The sequence below is a fragment of the Acanthaster planci genome, linkage group LG01 (genome assembly GCF_054643075.1).
Source record: "Acanthaster planci isolate LZ-2023a linkage group LG01, COTS_SCS, whole genome shotgun sequence".
NCBI classification, from domain to species: domain Eukaryota; kingdom Metazoa; phylum Echinodermata; class Asteroidea; order Valvatida; family Acanthasteridae; genus Acanthaster; species Acanthaster planci.
Genome location: NC_141777.1, coordinates 19330743 through 19354498, shown reverse-complemented (window position 1 = coordinate 19354498; position 23756 = coordinate 19330743). Strand labels below are relative to the sequence as shown.

At 41.6% G+C, this 23756-nt stretch overlaps 2 protein-coding genes across 3 annotated transcripts in view; one reads left to right on the top strand and one right to left on the bottom strand.

Moving 5' to 3' along the window:
* The window catches only part of LOC110988379 (triokinase/FMN cyclase-like), a 25376-nt gene extending 5454 nt beyond the window's left edge, over window positions 1-19922 (top strand). Inside the window, exons 5-14 of the mRNA XM_022251817.2 lie at window positions 386-464; window positions 1105-1229; window positions 4620-4794; window positions 5333-5455; window positions 6069-6212; window positions 6899-7033; window positions 14781-14887; window positions 16111-16248; window positions 17360-17446; window positions 18684-19922. Coding sequence (XP_022107509.2) covers window positions 386-464; window positions 1105-1229; window positions 4620-4794; window positions 5333-5455; window positions 6069-6212; window positions 6899-7033; window positions 14781-14887; window positions 16111-16248; window positions 17360-17446; window positions 18684-18839 — 1269 coding nt within the window. The 3' untranslated portion in view covers window positions 18840-19922. The remainder of the gene's footprint in view (window positions 1-385; window positions 465-1104; window positions 1230-4619; window positions 4795-5332; window positions 5456-6068; window positions 6213-6898; window positions 7034-14780; window positions 14888-16110; window positions 16249-17359; window positions 17447-18683) is intronic.
* Window positions 19920-23756, bottom strand: part of pld3 (phospholipase D family member 3) — an 18500-nt gene continuing 14663 nt past the window's right edge. For both annotated transcript variants that reach the window (XM_022251798.2, XM_022251797.2), the window contains exon 9: window positions 19920-22985. In XM_022251798.2, the coding sequence (XP_022107490.1) occupies window positions 22792-22985 (194 nt within the window). In that variant the 3' untranslated portion in view covers window positions 19920-22791. The remainder of the gene's footprint in view (window positions 22986-23756) is intronic.

Genomic DNA, 23756 nt, shown 5'->3' with positions numbered 1-23756 from the left:
AAAGAAGCAAACCGTACCCAAGGTGTAGTATCCATTTTGTAGATACAGTGGTGTCCAATGAATAAGCATCTAAGAAGCTAGCAGCAGGTTTAGCAAACCTAGCCACAGGTTTTGTAAATTTTTATGTTTTAGAGGAGATTTCCTTTACATTTTCATTCTGAAGTCTACCGCTGTGGGCCTGGACGCATACCCTAAGGCTAAACCCTGCGCTAACTCCTTAAGTTTCTTTCGTTCGAAGTGTGAAAGAAATGAAAGAGAAATAATGGCTTGAGTCTGACTCAATGCCAAGTCACCAATTTGAGGCAGCAAACACCACCTCGTGTGCCGGCAGCTTCAGCTGGTACCTTCAAATTCTCACCCCTGTTTTTCCCCTTGTTCAAACAAGATTGCGGGGGCAATGGCGGAAGAAGGCCAAAGTCTTGAAGAGATTGTGAAGACTGTGCAATCAGCGGTCCAATCCACAGGTAGGCTATGGACAGTGAGTTGAATATTCGCGTGGTGCTCAAACCCAGTACCTCCTGATTACCAATGCAGAGTCTCACGTCACCACTGAGCCTTCCATGTTGGCTGCCCGGTTCAGTATAACAGGTGTTCTAATTAGGCCATTCACACGTAGACTTCCAACTCTACAACCTAGACTGAAACCTACCTGTAAGCCTACATGTAACCTTAACACGCTCCATGCAATGAATTTTCCATACACTAACTATGTGTACATTTCTTTTCTTCTTCAAGGAATGGAAAGTGTTTGAAATTCTTTTGGAGTTAAGTGTATTTGTAAGTTGGTGTTGATGTGATGTAAATTATGGAATACGCTGCTTTCATGGTCAGTTCCCAAATTTGCTCTTTGAAAATATTTTTGAGGAAAGGTTTTTCGCTGTCTTATTGCCATAAACTAACGCAACAATAAACTATCAAAGAAACAGAACGTTACAACAGTAAAGTATAAAAAAATTAAAGCTTACTTAAAAATACCTTTTATTTAACCCGCATTAAATTTGCATAATTTGGATAATATGCCTGCGAAGGCGTAGACGTGTAAGCGCCACCAAACTTGCTCCAACCTCATTGAAACATCCGCGTCTGCTTAATCCATTCCTACAGGAACCATTGGGGTGTGCTTGTACCCTTGCAGCCTGCCTGGTGCTGGGCATTCGTTCCATCTGGGCCACCAGGACTTTGAGCTGGGGCTTGGCATTCATGGAGAGGCTGGTGTCCAAAGGATGCAGGTAAAACCCAATCACAGATACCTCAGACAGATTACCTCATCGTGTGGGTCATTATGAATGTGGGGTAAAATCAGTGAATGAAATCGTTGGAAAAATATGAATTTTCGACTTATTTTTACTCCCTCCCCTCATGGTTTGGTTTTAAACTAGTAATGTAAAGCTGACTAGGGACCTTGGGACCTTTTTTCTTGTACATTTTGCACAACACCCACGTCTGGAGGCCAAAAATAACCATGGAACACAGTGCTGCTGTCATGGTTTCGGTTACTAACAAGCCCAATAGCCTTGTTATTTAACTAATTTGGAAAGCATTGAAAAGTATTTTCTGCTCAATTAAGGGCACATGTAGTCACAAACAGGAACCACATACAGCCTTCTCTGGTTTCTTCTTGGTTACATAGACACCGGTAAAAGGTCTCAGATGTATTACTTCACTTTTCTGTCATTAGGATTTGGTTACCCTTCTTTTTGGTCTAGTAAATATTTTTCCCTAAAATTCAAGCCCCCAGGCCTGTATCACTGGTCCTCTTGGAAAAAAAGGGGGAAAAGGCCCAGGAACTGCACACCACATAGTAATTTGCATATTGTCTGTAATCCATTTTCAGTTTCTGGAACGTGGGTGTTACAAGGCCAATAATGTCTTTCCTTGATACTTGGGTAACTTTCTTCTAGTCACATGGTTGCAGGTGCTATAGGCAGGCATGCAACTTTTCCTTGGCTCTGCTGATTTCTTCCTTTTTTTTCACTGCGCACTCTTGCCATTGGAAGTTGAAAAACTTGTTTTTTGTCTAAGTCGAATTACATGCCTGTATACCCTTCATGTGTTTTTCAGTAATTGTATTTTGATAAGACTTGAAGGTTTTCATGGTGAAAGAAACTAGATGAGTAAAATGATTGCGGTTGCACCATGTATCAATCTCTTTCTTGAGTATGTGTGGTTCTGAGAAGAACCGGGGAATAACTCGACATTTCGAACAATGTACTCTGTCCGTCATCGGGAGACTGGAGGATTCTGACTGGGAGTGGAGCTTATATGGTGTAGAGAGGGATCCAGATGTAGGGATTAGGTCGGTGAAGCGTTGAGGTGGGAACAGTGAAGGTGGGAACAATGGATGCTGCGCTGGATCCTGGTACTGCATGACCTGAGTGTGTGCTTACAGCTCCGGCCATCCAATTCCAAGTGCCCAAGGTTCTTCGGACAACCGAAGATCCACAAGGAAGACGTTCCGCTATGCCCCATTGTAGCGTCCAGAGGAGGCCCCCCTGCTCCTCACCTGTGTCAACTCATCGAGCTTCCGCTGGCGGGACAAATTCTTTGAACAGTCAGGTGGAACCTCCGTGGGATCTCCTATATCCCCGGTTCTGGCTGACAAGTTCGTGGAGGAATTTGAGCAGCTCGCCATCAACACATCAGACCACAGACCCAAAGTTTGACTCCGATATGTAGACGACACTTTCGTCATCTGGCAACATGGGCAGGACAACCTCCAACTCTTTCTGGAACACCTCAACAGGCTTCACAGCAGCATCCAGTTCACCATGGAACAAGAACGTAAAGGCTACATTTCGTTTCTTGATGTTGAGGTGACCAGAAAGGACGACAGCAGCCTAGCCCCCACGGTCTACCACAAGCCCACCCACACGGACAGACACCTCCACAGTACGTCCTTCCACCACCCCAAGATCAAGTCGTCTGTCAACTGGGCCCTTGTTTGCAGGGCATACAACATCTACGACAAAGAATTCCTGAGCCAAGAACTCCACCACATTACCGCAGCGCTGCAACGTAACGGATACAAGCCAAGTCAAGACCCAAGATCCCAGATCTACCCCCGGCCGAAGGGTCTCCTATACCCAAAGCCAACGAGTTAGGGCCCCTAGTTCCATCTCCCTCCCCTACTTAGGCAGTACTTCCCACCATATCCAGCGTATTCTCCATTCGAGTTTTGCATACAGCCCCACTGCAGTTGCACAACCGGCGCCTTTCGCTCAGGGACCGGCAGAACCCCCAGCACAGACCAGGGGTGTACAGAATTCCTTGCCAATGTGGCAAAGTGTACATCTTGAGACGGGCAGGGACCTCCCTACCCGAATCAACGAGCACAAAGCTCATGGCAGGAAGGGAGAGCTTGAAAAGTCGTCGATAATTAAGCACTCCCACACTGAAGACCATCAGATCTACTGGAGCCAAGCTGAACTCATCACCAGCATCGAACGATGGTATTCCCACCGCATCAGAGAAGCCATGGAAATCATCAAGCATGGCACAGTTCCCCAAGACATCGGCTTCAGCATCAGCGATATCTGGCGCCCCATCCTCACATCCCAGTCCAGTGGGTCTCCCATACCCTAGGACTCCCCAGTTAGGTTCCCCCCTTAGTTAGCCTATGGATCTTCTCTACCCTTGGCAACCAGCTGTTCACTCTCCCACTGCCAACCCCAACTGACGCGCTTGAGTAAGCACACACTCAGGTCATGCAGTACCAGGATCCAGCACAGCATTTATTGTTCCCACCTTCACTGTTCCCGCCTCAACGCTTCACCGAGCTAATCCCTACATCTGGATCCCTCTCTACACCATATAAGCTCCACTCCCAGTCAGAATCCTGCAGTCTCCTGATGACGGACAGAGTACATCGTTCGAAATGTCGAGTTATTCCCCGGTTCTTCTCAGAACCACACATACTCAAGAAAGAGATTGATACATGATGCAACTGCAATCATTTTACTCAATTGTATTTTGCTTAGTACATGTACACATGTAAATTTTCATCGTGTAACTACGCCACTTGTACCTCAGAGGGGTTAGAACCCAGTACAAGAAATAAGACAACAGGGAATGTGGTGGGACACAAATTTACAAATTTGTCCAATGCTGAATACCTTATGTGAATTATATATGTAATAAAAAAAAACACAGTCAATGATACGGACCTGTAAACAGATGCACACAAGAAAAAGATTATTATTAGATAAACAATCAATTTACATTCATATTTTACCATTAATTTGAGTTCATTTTACAATCAAGTTCACAGAGTTTAAACTTTCATGAAATTTAGCAATGTCATGGCCCGACAGTTCCATATGTGTGTTCTTTTGTGGTAGCAGAAATGTCATTGTAGTTCACTCTTTTCTGAAGGACACAAGAACCAAATTGTTGCCAGTGAATGTTACCAAAAGTTGGAAGGACTGCTCCATAGAGCTGTTTAACGTACTGTCCATTAGGGAATCTGTCATAAGCAAAATATGTGGTACGATATTTTGGTGATCTATATTTGCACTGCATTTTTTTTTGTTTACTTAGCAAATTTTTCCATGCAAAATCTCTCGAGCAATTTTTGTTACCCAAGTTAGTAATCTGGACTCCCTTACCAACATTACCGGCAGCTTTGTAGTGCAGATGAGGTGGTGAAAACCATGCTGGATCACATGACTAGCCCAACCAATCAGAGCCGTCTGCCCTTGGAGACAGGGGACAATATTGCCTTGGTGATCAACAACCTGGGCGGCACCTCCTACCTTGAGCTGGGAATTGTCGCCAGGGCAGCACTCAAATATCTTGGTATGGTTTTGAAATATTCCTGTGGCTTTTCCAGTTTCTTTTTGCCTTCTTTTATGTGCTTGCTTTGTCACTCAGTCAATTGATTCATTTGAGCAGTCAATATTGGGTTTAGGAAAGAAGTCGATCGGAGCAGGATTGGAACCGGTAATGCCAAGCGTATGGCACGAGCACTGTACAACTCAAACTGCATGTTGTCAGCAGCTCTTTCATGGGATGTTAGTCAGAAAGTATTAAATAAACCTGTATGTACCTCGGTGATAGGGATCTCACCCAAAGTCAAGCGGCTAGAAACATTTAATGTTCCAAACTCAGGAAGTGGCACGATTCGCTGATTTGATCATGCGGATATTGAATTATCTCCATGATGGTCATGTGCTTGCATTTTGCTTCCGAAGTTTTCAAATCTCTGCCTGTGTGGATGTGCATTTGAGGAAATTTTCCTTTACAGTAGCTTTTAATTCACCACTGAACGTGGGAAGCTTGTTAGCGTCTGAAGTTACAGCGTACGCAATTTTCACCAACTTTATTTCTGGACTAGCAACTAAAGGTGTGTCTGTCAAGAGAGCATTCTGCGGTACATTCATGACGTCGCTGGAAATGGCTGGCGTTTCCGTGACCATCATGCATCTAGACCGTGACGGGATCATAACCAAGTGCTTAGGTAATACTTCCACCAGTCTTGTCTCACGTCATTTTGCCCTTCAAAAATATGTTAAGGCTCAACCATGCGCATTTACTGGCTGCCATATTCTGCCAAGTGATGCCAGGAGTTACCTAGTAAAAATTGGCATGTGTTGAGTGTGATTTGTATGTCGTTTAAATATATTTTCTTTTTATGTACACATAAATTTGAACACATATTAAAGGAAAATTTTTATAAAACCAAGAGAGATTTAAAGAAATTAGAGCAACGGTAACCAGGGTTTAGATTGTCTCTATGGACAAACCCTGAATTGAATCTTTGCACTTGATGAAGTGCCCTTGTAATGGTGGAAGCATTGTTGCAGTTTCGAAAAGAAATAAAAGAGAACAATGATAGCAACAGTTAATTAAAATAGCTTTATAACAATTAGCATGGTGCCTCTGCCATCATTGTGGGCTTTGGTATGCTCAGTGATCAGGTTTTCAGATCCTTTTAGGATTGTATTGGTGGAGCACCCTATGCTTGTGAGTTGCAACCGTGCAGAGAGAAGTGGACAGGAAATGAGCCATCATTGCCTTGCGCATCATCAATTGCCCTCCACATTCAATACATCTTTCTTCATGTTCCACAGACCAGGACACAACAGCCCCTGCATGGCCGAGGGTCTCTCTCTCAGGAAGTTCCGGTCTGGAGCTGAATCAAGCGCCTCCTCTACCAGTTGACTCGGACACCACTGTCACCCCTGCAGAGGGCACAGAACCTGAGGTTTCCGAAGGTGTAAACTCATCAGATTTAAATCTTTGGACAGGAAGCATGCACAGCAATCCTACCATATAGTAAAGTCCTTTGTACACCCGAAAGAAATCCAATTTCATGCCTTTTGTACTGTGGCTTTGACTCGTAAACGAAATCTGAACACATCAGAGTCACCTCTGAAGCGCTGCAACTAATGTCACTGCACTTTGGTACCAGAGCTCCACGCGGCTGCATTTGATTACCTAAGGTGTGCAGCAAGGCATGGCGCACTTTCACAAAAGTCATGCAGGGTTTCAGTCTCCGTTTTGCTCTCCAAATTTATGTTACACGTAGGCATAGTTAGAAATAAATGATTTTAATAACTTAACTTGTTTGTTGCAATGAAAGTAATGAAGTACTCGTGTCAGTGAAATATTTAGGGATTCCTGCCAAGTTTCCAATGAAGAAAACAGGGAAGCGTTTCAAAAAGGGGTGAAGGTAATTTAACAACTGTAGAGAAATTACAGAAATAAATAACCAATACTGCCTTCAGTATTTATCATATTTGAAATGTAAGCGTGCACATGCCCAATTTCTTATTGATATCAATCACTTGAACGTTATACAGCTACAGATAAAGTTGAGCCTAAATTTGTCGAGAAGTTTCGTTTTGAATATTCAGTTTTATTTTTTTTCTAAATTTTATTGTTGTTTACCGTTTTGTAGCTGAATTTGGTGCCTTGAAGGCAGCATTACACGCAGCTTGTGATAGCCTGGCGGCCAGTGAGGACAGCCTAAATGAGTTGGATAGGGGAAGCGGTGATGGGGACTGTGGAACGACAATCAAGAATGGTGTGCAGGGTAGGTGGCCTTCCTCTGCATTTGGTATTAGTTTGGTGTTGGTACCGTATTTGGTTCAAAACTAGTATTGTGACAATGTACATGTATGTTTTATGTTATGTGTTCAGCAGTTGTTTCATATTGCTTATTAAATTACATCACCTTGCAGAATGATATTGTCATGATTGTGATGCATTCCATTTGACATGATTTGATTTGACACGATTTGATTTGATACAAAAGTGCTACATGCACACGTTAATTCAACTAACAAGCTCAAGTGCTTAACCACTTGTTTCTGGATGACGTATGAGCACACACACTTTTCCTTATTTGTTCCACGGAGGATGAGTACATTCATTTAAGAATTTTTTTTCACTTCCGCGGTTGATGTTAACATGAAGACGCATCGACTAAGTGGACCCCTCTCCCACAATCATCCAGATATGCCTTTCTTGAGTACTCAGAACGGAATTTGGGAGCCCACCCCATATGCAAAGAAGCTAAGGGGATGAAAGACCTCCTTCGTTTGGGTAGACCAATTTGCTAGGGAGCGAAACCACACTTACAAAAGAGATAAAGTTATAAAATCCCAACTGGTGACTCCCTTGTATCGAAACAACTGGCAAAAAGCACACATGGCCACGGTTGACGCCCATATATATACATGCTACCGACCTTTTGTATATGAACCGGTTGATGACTGGACACACGCCTCAATATTTACCAGGAAAGTTGAGAAACCGTTAAACAGAAAAACTCAGGGGGAAAAGAATGAAATCTACTGATACCTAAGCTCAAGAGTCCGGCCACCCTACATATTTTAAGGGTGCCAGAAATAAATTGCAAGGTTGAAGAATTCTTCCCCCCCCCCCAAAAAAAAGCACCTGCCCCGAGCAGGTTTTTTTGGGGAAGAAAACCCGACATTAACTAGCTATGTATCTGACTCCCCAAAAAGGATGTTGCTGACGATTTCGCAGTTTGGGTTTTTGTATGTTTTGCATGTTGTGAATTCTAAACCCCAGAATTTGAGCATGAACCAAACTGGAATGCTCTCTGATATCCAGTGAAACTTTACTAATATTTTAGAAGTAACAGCGGAGTGTTGGTTGTAGCTGCAGTGTAAAATAACTGTCTTAATTTTGATTTGCACAGTTGGGTTCGCTACTTCATAATACAGTGTTGTAGTGACTCAAGTCACTGACTTGCTTAATTTGTTTAATTGGCCTGACTTCACTCAAGTTGCTATATAAGAATGAATTGATTCAAGTCACTGCAAGAGATGACCCAACTCAACTTAGACTTCCAGCTCTTTTCTAACATGAGAAAAAAACTTCCTGCAAATGGATAATTAACTTCTGACTTTTGCGAGCACAGCAGAGCCTGAAGCATGTGCCTTGAGTCAAATAATCATGCAGACTTTGTATTTTGTACCAACATCGTCAACAGTAACAGCAGTAACTCCCTCCCCATCTTTCGTAGTACCAGTGGGCATCAAGGTGTAAATCCCAAGTCTGACCTATGCGTGTACAAATTGTATGATAGCCAAATACAAGTCTGTGAGACAACATTTATAACATACATAGTGGCATATCTGCTGAACCTGTCTGTGTTTGTCCTTATGCTTTATGCATTGCCACCCTGACGATTCTGAGTGTCCGACTGGGCTTCACTGATGAAGTGTCTCATCTGACTCCATGTCATCATAGTGATCGGTTTAATTAACTCGAGTAGAGGCTCAGTGATCAAGGTGATCTGATTCTGGCAGTTTGTTCAAAAACCAATATTAAAGTAGCAGTAGCCACAAGACTGAATTTGTCAATATAAATACATGTAGAGGTACAGTGTATAGACACTACTGATCAGTGATGTAGACCTCAAAGTGTCATACATGCATTTCACAAACAAAGAGCAAATGAAGCCACCTGCAGTAAAATGTTGCATTTGTTAGGTCATTGCCCCTTCAACAGGTCATGTTTGTAAGTACACAGTTTCTGATTTTGTGGGTTTTTTTAAAGGTTTTTTTTTGGGGGGGAATTTTTGTTCGCTGTCCATGCCCCCCTGTTATGCCGCTGGATTTTTTTCTGCCAAATGAAATATCAATTTTGAATGGAAATCCAAATCTGTTTGAAAAAACTATTATTTCACTCAAAGTGGTGAGTATTTTGTTAAATTTCTGAGTTTGATTGATCAAGAAACTACTTTGCAAAAATGAAGAAGGCATAAGAGAATGGTTTTAAATCTTCCAGCCCTCCACAGCAAACGTTCATTGTGCAAATCTTGTGGAAAAATGTGCGACAAAAAATGGCCCTTCAGTTGAAATTCAGGTAAAGGATACGCAGTATTATGCACTGCTAATGTGTTTTACAGAAGGATTTTTCCCTTTGATGATCAGGAGGCTTTTTATTATTGTTGATTGAACATTACATGAAAATTAGTGCACAAATACAGATGCGAAATGAAAGGGAGTGATTAACTGTGAAAAAAATACTGACAAACCTTTGGGTCTGACCAAAAACTTTGCCGTCCTTCCCTGTTCTCAGGGGATCACCAGCTACCTTCCCCCTCCCAATCCTACTTCACCAAACCTAACACTCTCCGGCAGCAATTGAATTAGGGGAATTGAATCCGTTTAGTGTTTAGCAGGCTTGATCACCATCGATCAGTACAGTTTATAATTGGACGCATGGCATTCGGCACATGAAGCACGAGTAACCCAATATGCACTACGGACTTGTGTTAGCAAGCAACATCATATCATGTGAACTTGTCAGGACTGTGTGAGATACTTTGTAAGGGGTGACCTACAGAGGACCACACACTTGTGCTGGTATGTGTCAATGAACTCTGTACGTGCACAAGTATGCCCTCAACAGAAGTCAAGAGAGGCCGAACACCAATACCCCCATGAAGTTCCTAACAGTTCGTGCAGATTCCGATGAAAAGTCATCCCCGGTCCCGAAAAGAAACGTGCATGTTTGTGCTCAAGTGTGCCTAGCTGGTGGGGCTGGCACTTAAATGCCACTAATGGAGTGTGCACAGTACCCACAGAAAGTCCCTATAGATGTAGGTTTGTGCACATTCTGATGAAAAATTGTCCCCACTTCATTCCATAAATGCGCCATTCTGTGCTTTGGCCTGGTGGGCAGGTCCCACATGACACTATGGCCAAGAAACAATGTGTCTCTGCTTGTTCATGCACAGTGTAAAAGACCTGTCCTCCCTTACACCCCTTCCACCATTTTTAAATTATAAATAAAGAGCCCCTCGAGCTGCTGTTAATTCATCTCGATCCCCACCCCTTAAACAGTTCCATGTTCTTGGTGACATGCAGTGGTCAAGCCTTGGTCTAGCTAATGTTTCCCATAAATTGCAACTTACATGAGAAAACCCAAAGTTAACATGAAATGTTGGATGTTAATAGAAGGCTCCCTGTGACAGAAAAAAAAATCTTGGAGTTGGTCACATTTTCCCATACTAATTAGCAATTTTTTCACTTTTTTTCACAATTAAGGCCACTGCTTTTTCATGGACCAGTGTTTGAGAAGAATGCCCTGTTGCTAAACCGAAACCGTAAACTGCAAGCAAATTCTCTAGTCTGTTAGAACAGATTTGAACGGCATATAGCCAGACACTAAAAAAAATCTGTTTCCTTCAGCCAGTTTTGTTTGTACATGTACATGTATTACATAGAACTCCAGATGGTTTATGAGGTCATCTGTAGTTCACAGCATTCAGAAATTGAAGCACTAAATCATAAGGTAGGCCAGGCCCAAAAGTTAGAAAATTCAGAGGGGGGACAGTTTAAAAAAAAAACCACATTTTTTCCCTTTTTTTCTTACCTGTCCCACATGTATCTATTGAGAAGTAATTGCTCGGGAACTGATTCTATTGCATCGAAATATCTGATTTGCTAGCGGTGCTCCATCATGTTTTCCCAAAAACTTTTTTGTCCTTAATCGACCAAATAGCAATCAGGCCGGCTGTGATCAACCGTTACACATTCCAGTCACAGTCCTCGTAGGTAATGGGGGAATTCTTCCTTCAGCGTTTTTTTTTTTCTTTTGCCGCAATATTGGGGCTCAACGATTGATTCCCCAGGAAGCCGGCCTCAAATTGCGTTAAAGCGTCCAGGAGGAAGAACTGCAGTTGGACTACCGGTTAGGCTGAGGGAGATGGAAGAAAAGGGGAACAATCCATAATTGGATTGATTACGTCCAGACAATTGGTCAAATTCAGTCATTCCTGGACTAATATGACCAGCACAAAAGGCCCATTCATTAGTGTCCCCTTATGCGTGCTGATCAGACATTCTACAAGACTGTTATCTTTTCTAAATTTCATTATCGTTCACTCAGAATTCCCCCCCCCCCTCCTTGCTCAGTTAGGAAATGGCAGCCGGATATAATTCACTCAAGAGTCAAATTCTGCAAAAGAATTCATCCCATTCTTGTATGGGGATGAAACACTGTGTCCTTCGGAACATTCTCTGATGAAAGCACGTACTAAATTCTAATTTAACCAATTCTACTTTGTCCATATTTTAAAAAAAATTTGAAAGGGGAGGGGGAGCAGATGACATTTTAATCATCCAAATCATGTGGTTTGATTATAGAAGCAGTGGAATTTGGCAATCAATTTTGAGTCTCAACGGTTTGATCCAATACACTGAAATAGAGAAACTGAATCAGGCCATCTCATCAATTTGCTCTTTTGTTACAAAGTAAAGGGAAAAACTCCATCTTGTTTGAATGAACCCATTATATTGTCAGAAAGGTTTAAGATGGCTTTGAACGTATTCGGCTGGTTTGAAAATTGCATTAAAGAACGTTTTGAAGTCTTTAAAGAGTTAGTACAAGAACAAAGACTCTTATGACCTTGCTGTTTGGACAATGACTCTTCGTCTATTCTTGCTATGTCACCAGCTCTGAAAGTTTTGGAATGAATTTGGAAGGAAATATTGTGCTTGTCTGCATTGCCATTGATATAAGCATATTGATTAAAACACACCAATTGTGTAAGCACTTTTGCAAGTGTGGCAGAGCCAGAAATGAGTTTTTAAATACACATTTTTACATAGAAGTAGTTCTCCTTTGAAAATGTTTAGCTGAAATTTAGAGTTCTTGATTTTTTTTAGTAGTGTGCCCACCTGTTTATTTGTTTAAGCCCCAGCTTCCCCCTGTGTAATGTAGCCACATGGTATGGCCACACTCCGTGTAGCCACGGTGTAGCAGATCAGCAGAGACCAGTCAACTTCTCATGTGTTGTTCCTCCTAACTGGAGTGTGGTTTTCTGCTTGAGCCTTTGTCTGCCAGACGTCAGTGATTGAAGTCTGAGTGTATACTCATAAGGTCCATTTTACACATTTTTGTTTTTTTTTTAGTTCTTTTAAAGTTTTAGTCTTTTGGTGCCAAGCCTTTTTAGTCCTTTAGTCCTTATGGTTTATGCATTTTTTTGGTTTATGCATTTTTTTGGTTTATGCATTTTTTTGGTTTATGCATTTTTTTGGTTTATGCATTTTTTTGGTTTATGCATTTTTTTGGTTTATGCATTTTTTTGGTTTATGCATTTTTTTGGTTTATGCATTTCTTTGGTTTATGCATTTTTTGGGGTTCTTTTTCATTAATACCTTCTTTTGTGTCCTTTTTTAAAGTCAAGTATTGGTGTCCAAGTCCCTATTAATTCAGTTCCCTGTGACCTTTCCCTCAAAGATCCTTGGTTTAGTTAGAGTTGTTTTTGTTGTTTTGCGAGTTCCCCCATGGTGTGCCATTTTCCCCTGTTACACAAGCACTATCTCAGGAGGGTCCTGGTTTCTGGTTTGGTTGGTTTCTGGTTTATTAAAAACACAATGCATTTGTAGCTCAAAGGATAAATTGCTACATTTTACAACATGTTTCTCCCATCTAAGATCTGAACTGATTAAAACACCAAGAATTTTTTACACAATCAACTATGTGGAGATCAGTAGAGGAAATCTGTAAAGGAGGAAATTGTAGAATATTTTTCATAAAGCATACAGTCATGCAAGCACATTTATCTGGGTTGTTTTTCATATTATTTTGTACCGCCCATTGACTAAATTCATCCCAAACAGATTGAATTGTATGGGGGTCATTCCCTCTACCGCTCTCCACGATAGTCATGTCATCAACATATTTTAGACTAAGTAATCGACCATTAGTGCCAGTTGAATTATCAAAAGGAACAGCGGCATTAAATTTAGCAAGAAAACCCAACGGTCCTGGTTTGATCGGGGGGAGGGTAGTTCACTGTAAAGAGGAAGAGCTTTACCAGGACCAGAATCAGTATTCCACAGTTGCATGGCAGCAGTGTTCTGTAGGCCCCACTCTGTGTAATCCACCAGAACCTATTTTTAGGAGCCTTTCATCTTGATGCACAGCTTTGCAATAATATTACAAGCTATGTGCTGGTTATGTGTAGATCAAAGCTTTTCAAAAATCGGACATCCATTGAATGATACTTACTTGACTTTTCTTATGTGCACGCACTTGTTTTTGTAGGTGTTGGAGTTTAATGGCACCTTTCAAAATTTTGAAGGCCCTGAGATAGTTAAAAGTCCCCTTATTTTTTGTAGGGCTTAAGCAAAGTGCCTGTATAATATACTCAACCTATTGGATCTGTTTTTCTTCCTTTTCTTTTCAACGGTGATTCTGTCCCCCCCCCCCTGCATCCGTTAGTTAATTGGCACAGTTAGCGTTGTAGGAATGCTTTGGAGAAACTTGACAGGCCTTACCCTGTTTTCGGGTGAGACTCAAATCTGTGGCACGCTTTACAATGGCCATGGATGTTAACAGGATCTTTTCTTGGGAGGGGGGAAGGCTGTTTTTGGACAGGGGAATTTCCTGAGGAAGGGGGCTGGCAAAGCACTCATCAGCTTACAAGTGACAAACACTTAAACAGTCGGCGCTGGGTTTTTTTTCAAGGAAATTGGTGATTATCATCCCTTTTGATCTCTTTTCATTTCTTTTGCTTTTTCTCCATGTTTCCCTTTTCAATTTTTCAAGGGGGGGGGACTGCCCTCACAACGCTTGTGGCAATGACAGATCCACCAGGAGAGGGGGCTGGAAGGGAATCCTTAATAACCCAAAAAAGCAAATAGAATATTCTAGTGATAAAAACAAATGTAGTAAGAGGTGTCAATCCGGGGTGGCGTGGGGTGGGGATTTATGTTCCCCTCCATGCTTCATCTACAGGAATGGGCTGTTGGATCATCCCTCCCCGTTTTTGTGGTGAGAAAAAAGGCAGATTTAGAGGTGTTTTTTTTAACTTTCCAACAACCAACTTGTATTTGTTAGAACTAAGAAAAGGGAGAAAAAGTACAAAAGTCTTGAATGTGCCATTTTGAAGTCATCCCCCATCCCCCTAGTCCCCTTAGTCCCCGGCACAGGTTTACGCCACTGCTAAATAGAATTTTAAAAATTGAAAGGGGGTGCCAGGTGCATCCCATCTGGATTTGCTACTGTTTTATATTGTTGTGTGATCACTCACTATGCCTGTCAAGGTGGGCTGGCCAACTTGAATCTCATCTCTGGTGGCTGGCTTAATCACAGAATGTCAAGCATGTGCCCATTGAAGCTGTCAGTCACCCTCCCCCCCAAAAAAAACTGAAACAAGTGATTTCAGTATAGTCAACTTCAGGTTGACACTGACTGAAGATACTCCACAACCCTCTATACATGTACATTTTACAGTAATATGAAGAATGACATTTGATTTCACGTCTTTTTTCATTGCCGCACCATTGCAGGTATTGTGTCCTGGCTGTCTGAGCTTTCACAGCCCATCAGTCCATCCTCCATTGCCCTGAAACTCTCCTCAATTGCCGAGACGCATATGGGAGGTTCTTCTGGGGCGGTGAGTGAGATTTGCATTTTCAAACCTAGGCTTTGTGCAGAAACGGTGATGGTTGATCAGCGGTTGTAATATTGTGACCCTGGCCGCTTTTAGTGAGCACTTGGACAGCAGTTTTACAGAAATTCTTCTGAGAACCAGTTTATCGAGCTTAACAGGTTTCCACTCAAGAATATCTGTGAAGTAGCTGTCATTGGAAATGCTGTGATAGTGTCATTGTGGTTAGATCCATCACTAGTCCAATCCCTAGTACATCACAAGTCAATTCGTAAGTTCCATCACAAGTAACAGGGGATAAACAGTGACAAAGGATACCATTGTCAGTCTCAGAGGTCATTTGAGTAGCTTGGAACCCACCTTGGGACATGATCACTTGTGACAGACTTGTAGTGGACACTTTATAAGGATGTACAATGGATTTCTGAGGGTCTTTGTTGGACTTTTCTAGACTTAACAGTAACAGTGCTGCACAGGAGTAGTAATTTTCAACCCTTATTTCAAAGTACATGATGTGCATTTGGCTTGTTTTTCGCAGTTAATGTCTTGTTTGGTCTCTGTTTCACATATTTGTTTTTCACATTGTATATATGTACATTTAACAATTACCGACTGCTGTAATGTGGGACATGTTGTTTTAACACCCAAGGGATTCTTATATCACCTGAGGTGAAGCTGATAGGTGTTGTGTGTCCCCTAGTGTGTTCAAACATTCCATCCCACATCACAGCAGTCAATAATTGTTTTGTTATCTACCTCTGTTTCGAGTTCCTTGTAATATTTTTCTCAACTGAAGTTTTCCAATTTACTCACAAACAGTGAGCGTCTTGGTAAGTTTCCCCACACAAAGTTGTATGATGCATGTGAACTCACTGCATCACCATACAGTAGTTTAATTGTGTTGGTTGCATGTGTGTTGCTCAAAAGCAGCACATCTTTACGCCTAACAAATCATTTCGGAGAAAAATCTCCATGTTTCTCTAGCTCAGCAGGTATTGTGTTTAGGGACTTTTTTTAAAGTAATGAACTTCAAGCGAGCTTCAAATGTCAACAAATATTTCATTATGGTTTGGACTGTGGGGTGGGGACTAGTCTGTGATATCGTGATGTGATGCCCAGTGGTGAGGGTGACATGCTCATTTGCCACCTGGACATGTGATCATTTTGGGTCAATGAAAATACTGTATGCAAGACAATGGTATAATGGTGTAATTTGTTTTCTGATCTAGCTGTACAGTTTGTTCTTCACGGCTGCTGCTACTGTTCTGCAAAGCAACACAACACCCGCTGGTTGGGTGAACGCCCTGAAGTGTGGCATGGATACGGTCTCCAAGTACGGAGGAGCCGAAGTAGGAGACAGGACAATGGTACGCAGATCCAGGGGACCTGAAAGAGAGAGAGGAGTGGAGCTAAAAACTAAGGGAGAACAGGCAGTGGCAACTCTGCAATTTAAATTAAAGAATGCTTTGATGAATTCAATGGAATGCTTGCAGCAGGGCATAATTATGGGATTTCATCTGTTGGAACCAGTTTACATGATGTGGTTTACTAGTCTGTGTGTGTGATCACTGAATGGACTTCCCTGATTCAAGCGGTACACTCCCTTTGGTCAAGACTTCCAAATATTGCCACCTTTAGTGCATATCCAGAAGATCTCTTATAATTAAAATAGGTTCATTAAATGAGGTATATATGTACCAGTAAATGATGTTGGCTTGCCTATATGATCAAGGGCAGGACCACCACAAAGCTATAAAGAACTTATTCTTGCACTTGTAAGGCAATAATTGGTTGTAAATGATCCTCCAATGGATGATTCATGTGCTTAGTTTGGGTTGCTTTATCCTCTAAGACTCAATAGAATACATTTCATGACTGAGGGCTTGTTCGAGTCTACAGCATTAGATATCAGAATAACAATAAGTAAATTAATATCGGGGCACATGGCCTCCTCGGCTTAACCCAAAGATTAATATTTCCTCTTGTGACACTCAACAATTCAATGGACAGCATCTCAGTACACTACAGGATCCAATTTCAAAGAGGTGTGTTGCATTCAAGGCGTATTCCAGCCGGTGATTATCTAGGAACTCCTTTATGCTAGTAATGATAACCCTGCTTAATTCTTCTATACTTGTAACACTGTCCAACATGACACAGCCCTTACATCTGGTCCGTTAAGGGCACTATGATACGGTATAATGGACACAAAACACACAGCTTACTATAGTCGGTGCCATAGTTGTAGTTATTATGCTGCTTAAGCACATTTTCCCAGTTAGTAATTGCAACTTTTTCCTTTGGGGTTAAGTTTGTTTTTACTATGCTTACTGCCTAACAGTCTTTGTGGAACAGGTGGAGACGCTAGATCTTAGCACAAAAAATCTGCTGTTATTGAGGGGAGGGAGCCTATGAAAGCCTGGGCCCTGTTGAATATTGCTAACACTGATGATTTTTGCTATGTGGTGATTTTGACAGCTTGATTCACTGCACGCTGCATTCACCGTGCTCCAGGGAGCAAAAGGAGATACCATTGACCAAGGCACCATCAAGCAAGCTGCCGAGGTTAGTGTAGTGCCGTGGAGGTAGGAAAAGATGGCATTGTCATATGCCCTCAGTTCAGAGGTAACAAGTGCCCCTCATGAAGAACCCATCCACACTCGAGATGCTCTGTCCACAGCCCGCATCCCCCCCCCATTCCTGTGCAAGCAGCCTTGCTGAGGACATGCCAGAATTCCTGCCCCATTGTCCCTAAGGATGTTACTTCATGAGATACTTAACACAGTGCATGATCATGTACACCCATGTCATTCCTTGAAGTGATACGAGACCAATCCCAGGAGACCCCATAACTGCAGTGGCACAGTGCCCACACGTGCGTTCTTAAGCTTAACACGTGTGTGGCAGATCACGACGCCCTATTGAAGAGGTACGATTCGCTCACATTCCAACTGTTGACAAGCGTTGTACCACCGCAGTGTGGTCCTCTCATTCTGCGTACCGAATTATTTTAAGGTTTTCTTGAGAAAGCCTAAATGCCCCTTTGAAAAATGCATACAAATTTCTTTATTTAGAAGAGCAGCGGTCTTTGCTCATCTTTGACATAACCCAGAGCTATGCGCTGTCTCAGCCCCTTGTTTCCATGTTCACTTCTCACGGCATAAAATCAAGTATTTTAAGTCAGATGAGAATAAACTGTTTCCTTCTCAAAGCCAGACTCCGCTGTTGTCTACTATTGAGTCACCACCCTACAAATCTCCTCATTCTGTTGCTCACAGAGAGACAATTTATCAATGTCAGAATAGCATGGGCATGGCCAAGAAGGGTGCATGGAGCCCTCTCTCTGAAGGGGGTTTTGGGTGCAGAATGCTCAAGATAACAGTAGCAGACTGAAACGTCATTAACATTGCAGGGACTGGTCAACATCGAGGCATTTTTATGGAAACTGGCAATATTCATGATTCTCTTTTTCCTCCTCACTCCGTTTTCATTTCTGTTTTGGTTTTAAAAAAATCTGTCCCATTTTGGTATCAGTGATTTTTAAATGCATTTTGTGTTTGTTGCATAATTTTGCCTATGATTGTTATTGGCCTAAACATGCAGCAGAAACTAGAATGGACTAAAAAGTTTCCTGCAGAGAGATTGCTTATTGATGTTTTCCAGAGACCTTGTCAAAAATTACTCAGATGTAGGTAGTGGCTGCAGCCACTATGATAGACTTGTGTGTAATTTGAAGCCACAGCCATGGGCAGATATAATGGGGCTTGTACTGACTGTGCATGTGATTTGTTACTACACACAGGCATCGCGAGCAGCAGCAGAAGCTACGGCTGCAATGGATGCCAAGGCTGGCCGAGCAAGCTACGTCAGCAAGGACCGGCTGACCAGGCCCGACCCGGGGGCTATGGCTGTGGCTATCTGGATGACAGCAGTTGCCAGTGCACTGCAGCCCAAGTAGAAGTTACATCTGATGAGGAAGCTGTTTCAGTGGCCGAGTCATCATCAAGCATCAGCTTGAGTACCAGAGTTGTGACTCAGAACTCACCAGTGAGAGATGAGGCCGATTCATGCCATGTGCTCTGTGTAAAAGTTCCCTCTAATTAGCAGAGAGGAGAGAGGCTGATGGGGAATGTTTCAACTCAGGAGACTTTTCGAAAGTGTGAATAGGGGTGTATATATCAAATATATCACTTTATGGTGGGACCTCCCAATGTAGCAAGAGTGGAGATTTGGAAAGAAGTATTGTACAAATCTTGGATCTCTCTGGAGTCAATACTTGTAGTTGTGGAACCCCTCTTAGTTACAAAAAGTGGCTGCGATAAAACTGCACCTGTTGCTACCTCACTGTGAAATAGTACTACACGTTGTGGTAAATGGACCGGAGTTCTGAACCAATTCACTTTGATTTTTCAAGTCCGGTTGCATTTCCTAACAAATCCGTTGTGTGTCATGAGAGAGTTTATTTTTAATGTCTAGAGTAATGATTTTGTTAATTACATGTGCATCTTTAAATATGAATTCCCAAGACTGAAATGTGCTCTGTTCCTTTTGATTCAGTGGCAGTGGGTTTAAATTCAATTATCTAGCGTCTTTGTACCATTCTCACCCACCGCAACCAGAGTGGCGGTGCTGGGTGTCTCTCAGGTAGCGACATAGAATTAACTTACCTCAAATTCGTATGATTTGGCCACAGTGTCTTTGATGTGACAGATGAAACTTTCCAATCTGTGAACTAGTGGGCCTGTCATTTTACTAGATATTCTTCAAGTATGGGCTCGCGGTCAGTTTGGGCGCTGGCCAATTGCTGATGACTTTTCACTTTTGAAAGTTGTTTTCTCCTAGAACTGGTCCTGAGAGTTGGGAAACTTTAAATAAAGTTCAAATTATAATAATTTTTTAAAAAAATGACAATTCCGGTGCATCATTCCTTCTTTGTATATAGAACATCCAGTGAAAGAATCTCACAATAGCCAGTGTATAATCTATTTTTTATAATACTGAATGGAAAAAAGCAGATCAAATAAAACGCATTATTACCTTACTGTTGTCACTGTTTTATTTCACTTCTACGTGTAGGTTCATGAATATGTATTTTGAGATGATTTAATGATTTGCCCCCTCTTATACTGACACACAAACATCCTACTGTAGACAGAACTCAGCTAAACATAGCATGGTACTAATACTGAACTCATGAAAAAGGTAAATGGTACATTTCCAAATAGGTCACTTGGGAGACATTTTGTGGTAAATTTTTCAACATTAGGAGACATCGGTCATTAGGGAGACATTTCAATGTCTCCCTAATGCTCCAACTACCAAAAGGAGGAAATTTTTATTGTGCACATTTTGAGAGATGATAGATTAGGGTCTGAAAGGAAAACATGCAAAGTTTAAGATCGGATTAGGGAATATTGAATTATGGGACGGTAAAGTTTGAAAAGATTTTGTGCACGTTCCTATGCGAATATCTCCCAAGTGACCCATTTTTGGTAATTTACATAACATTTATCATTAAGTCTGAATGCCCTTGTATTCTGCATTTAACCAAACATACGAAGAGATTTGAGTTTCTACAGAGACACATATAATGAGAGATTTGCTGTTTCGTGATACAGTATTTCAGTGTTTAGATGCAGCTTGATTTGGCGGCAAGAAGTTGAAGTCACTGCTGCTGTGGCACCAGGCTTGTGAGCAGATGTATGCGCACATCACGTGGCTATTCAACCAGCTGGGTGTTGAGACTTGCCAAACTGTCCAGCAGGCAAGTTGCCATTTGTTGGCCACTGTCGAGGATGGGATCCAGAACCAAATTTTCAGCAGAGTGCAAAAATATTGAAACTTTTTTCATGTTGCCTTTTGTAGCCTTTCTGAAAGGTAAGGTTACATTCAGGGTTTTTTTTTGAAGGGAAATGAAATAAATAGTAGACAAAAAGCCTCTCGTTACAGTATTTAGTAAAAAAAAATTGGCTGCCTAGGGGAGTCATGGCCCCTGTTGGGCCCCCCTCCCCCATTCCAGATATGTCCTTAGCCACGGGTCTGTTTTCCCAAGTAACCTGTGCACAACATACAAAATACAGTCTGCTTACTACACAAACTTGACCAACGGTTAGCATGTGGATACTCGGGAACTTGCCGTCCATTTAGCTTGGGGAGAAATTGGCTTTAAAGAAGGTGGCCAGATTACTGACTCATCACAACAACATACCCCATCAATGGAAAGAGCAAGACAAATATGGCAGCTGCTTGAATACCCTTGCTGCTCTGTGTTCTCTTCATCCATGCCAACGACAGGTTTGTACTCATTTACATGAAATTTGGCCATGCCTACTGGAGCTTACATACCATACATGGTCCACAGCAGTTCATTACCTTGCAATGGTACAGGCACTGTTAGTTCAACACATCATACATTAATCTAACTTGTGGAATATGGGATACTTCTAAGAGCAAAGAAGTCCACAAGAGACATCTTGTGATAAACAGTTCAATTCAATAGCACCAATGAATAGTGTAGACATGGTTGCATAGGGAAAATGTGAATAAAAATATACTTTTATCCTAAAGATTACACACACAATAACTGTACAGTGGAAGAAAAGTCTTAAGAAAGTTCCTTAAAATTGAAAACCTTTGCGTTGAACACGGAAAATGTTATTGTAACCATTTTTCTCCAACACACTGGGAATTCATCCATTTTTTGACTGGTAGTGTGGATAATTGTTGTCACTTCTTCAAACAGTGACAATGATGCTGACACGTATGTTCACCCAGCACTGCTGGTGTATCAATTTTGTCTTAATACATGGAATTGTATGGGGTGGCACATGACAGCGATAGCCATAATCCAGTCCTGTCTTCAAACGGCTTCAAATTTTGATCAAAAGAGGCAGTGGTGGACAGCCATAGTGTGATGAAAGCAATACATAGATTGTTAGTTCCTGCACAGAATTAGACTGTCCATTAACCTTTAGTGCGTCCAAATTGTTGCGGTAATTCCAAGAGATCAACAGTCAGCTACAAATCGGTGGCAAATTGCTCCCGACACGGAACCATGCTCCTTAAGCCCTAGATCGCTCGGACGATCTCCACAGTTCCGACAGTATAGCAGGGAATCAAGCTGAGATTCGCCACATGTAGCCCATCACTTCCCAAACTTGTCTTTTAAACTTTGGCTGAAAGTTGGATAGTCATCGCTCTAGTACTGACGAAACATGAAAAACTGAAGAAAAGATCTTCACAGTGTATTGACCAAAACATATATTTTCTAAAATTCTTCCAAAGAATTCTTTGTTACTTCTACAGGGGCGGATCCAGGATTTTTCAAAAGGGGGGGTCCAACCCAGGGCACTATTTTGTTTTAAAAAGCATGAATTTCAGGTTGCCATATAGCCCTCCACCTGAACCCGAATTACAGGTGACTTACTCTTTGTCTAGTGGGTTAGAGCATTCAATCGGTGGGGGGGGGGACATAGGCCTAATGACTTTCGCTGATTACATGCGTGGCCATTTGGCACTGGAAGCCACCCAGAGCTGTTGGAACATTTCATCCATATCCCGAAAACCATAGTAATATCCCAGCATGTACGGTTTTATGTCAGGTTCCTCAACCAAAAACATCAGAAAACATCAACAGAATGCTATGTTTGCTCTTGATCCCAAGTTAAAAAAAAAGGGTCTTCTTATGAAAGGGGGGGTCCAGACCCCCAGGAGCTCCCCCTGGATCTGCCTATGCTTCTAAGAGTTAACTGCAACTCAAATTGATTAAAAAAGAATTAAAAAACTGTTTTACATGAAATGCCTGTGGCATTATTACTGTCTATCTGTGCGTACTCAAAAGATTTTTGGTAACCTTTTTACCCGTAGTTCTTGCTGTCCTAACCTACAAGTAGCTTTCAGGAGTCCAACATCTATTTGGTTTCTTGTGCAAGAAAAAAGGCATATTGTGAATTCCAGTCACGCTCAAACACATCTGCCAGTTGCTTCCGTAAAGACTTCCCATCATTCTCTCCCACATTCCCCGGCAATGGCAGTGATGTATCGTTGATGACAGAACCAACTCCACCGGTAACGGTGAAGTAATCTTTGCTCCAGTTGGACGTACCTATGAAAAATGAAAAACAGAATCCAACATTCACCAAGGTCCTATACACATTTGAACCATAGCACATTTTACCTATATACATGTAAACGATTAGGAATGTATCATCAAAACTCAAACATTTTCTTGGTTGATTTATTTCAAAGCGGCAACAAGCATATTAATTAAAAAGGAGTAACATCACTTGAAATTCTCAATCAGGTGACGATTTTTTTGAAGTTATGAAGAAAAGAAAAGAAAGAAAAATCAAGAGTTAGTTAAGAACACACAACTCCTTGTACCCCTTGTCCCTGATATCACCAACATTTATTGTCCTGACAATTCTCTCTTTTTTGGTGATGTTTTGATGAAAATAATCACAACAAACTCTAACGAGAAACTGCATTTGTTAAAGGTACCGTGTAGGAGAAATATTTTAATAAGATCCATGAAGTTGCAGCTTTGTGTATCAATTAACTTCATGGTCAGGTTTTATTTTTCTATTTTTATCTATATTTTTGGTCCTTTTTGGTTTCTATGCTAAGTATGATTATTCACATATTCCTGGCAAAACTATGGCATAATTATAAGGCACTGAACCTCAGTGTTGCATTGATTTCAGCACAAACAGTTGCTGTATTATTTATAATTTGCTATTGAAGATTTCCACTTCCTTTGGGAATTTGTTGCTATTTATTGTTATTTTAAATTTGAACATTAAAACATGCAAACCGAACCGTGTCTTAATGGATTTGCATCCCACTAACAGTGCCCGCCTTTGTCAGAAATAGCCTA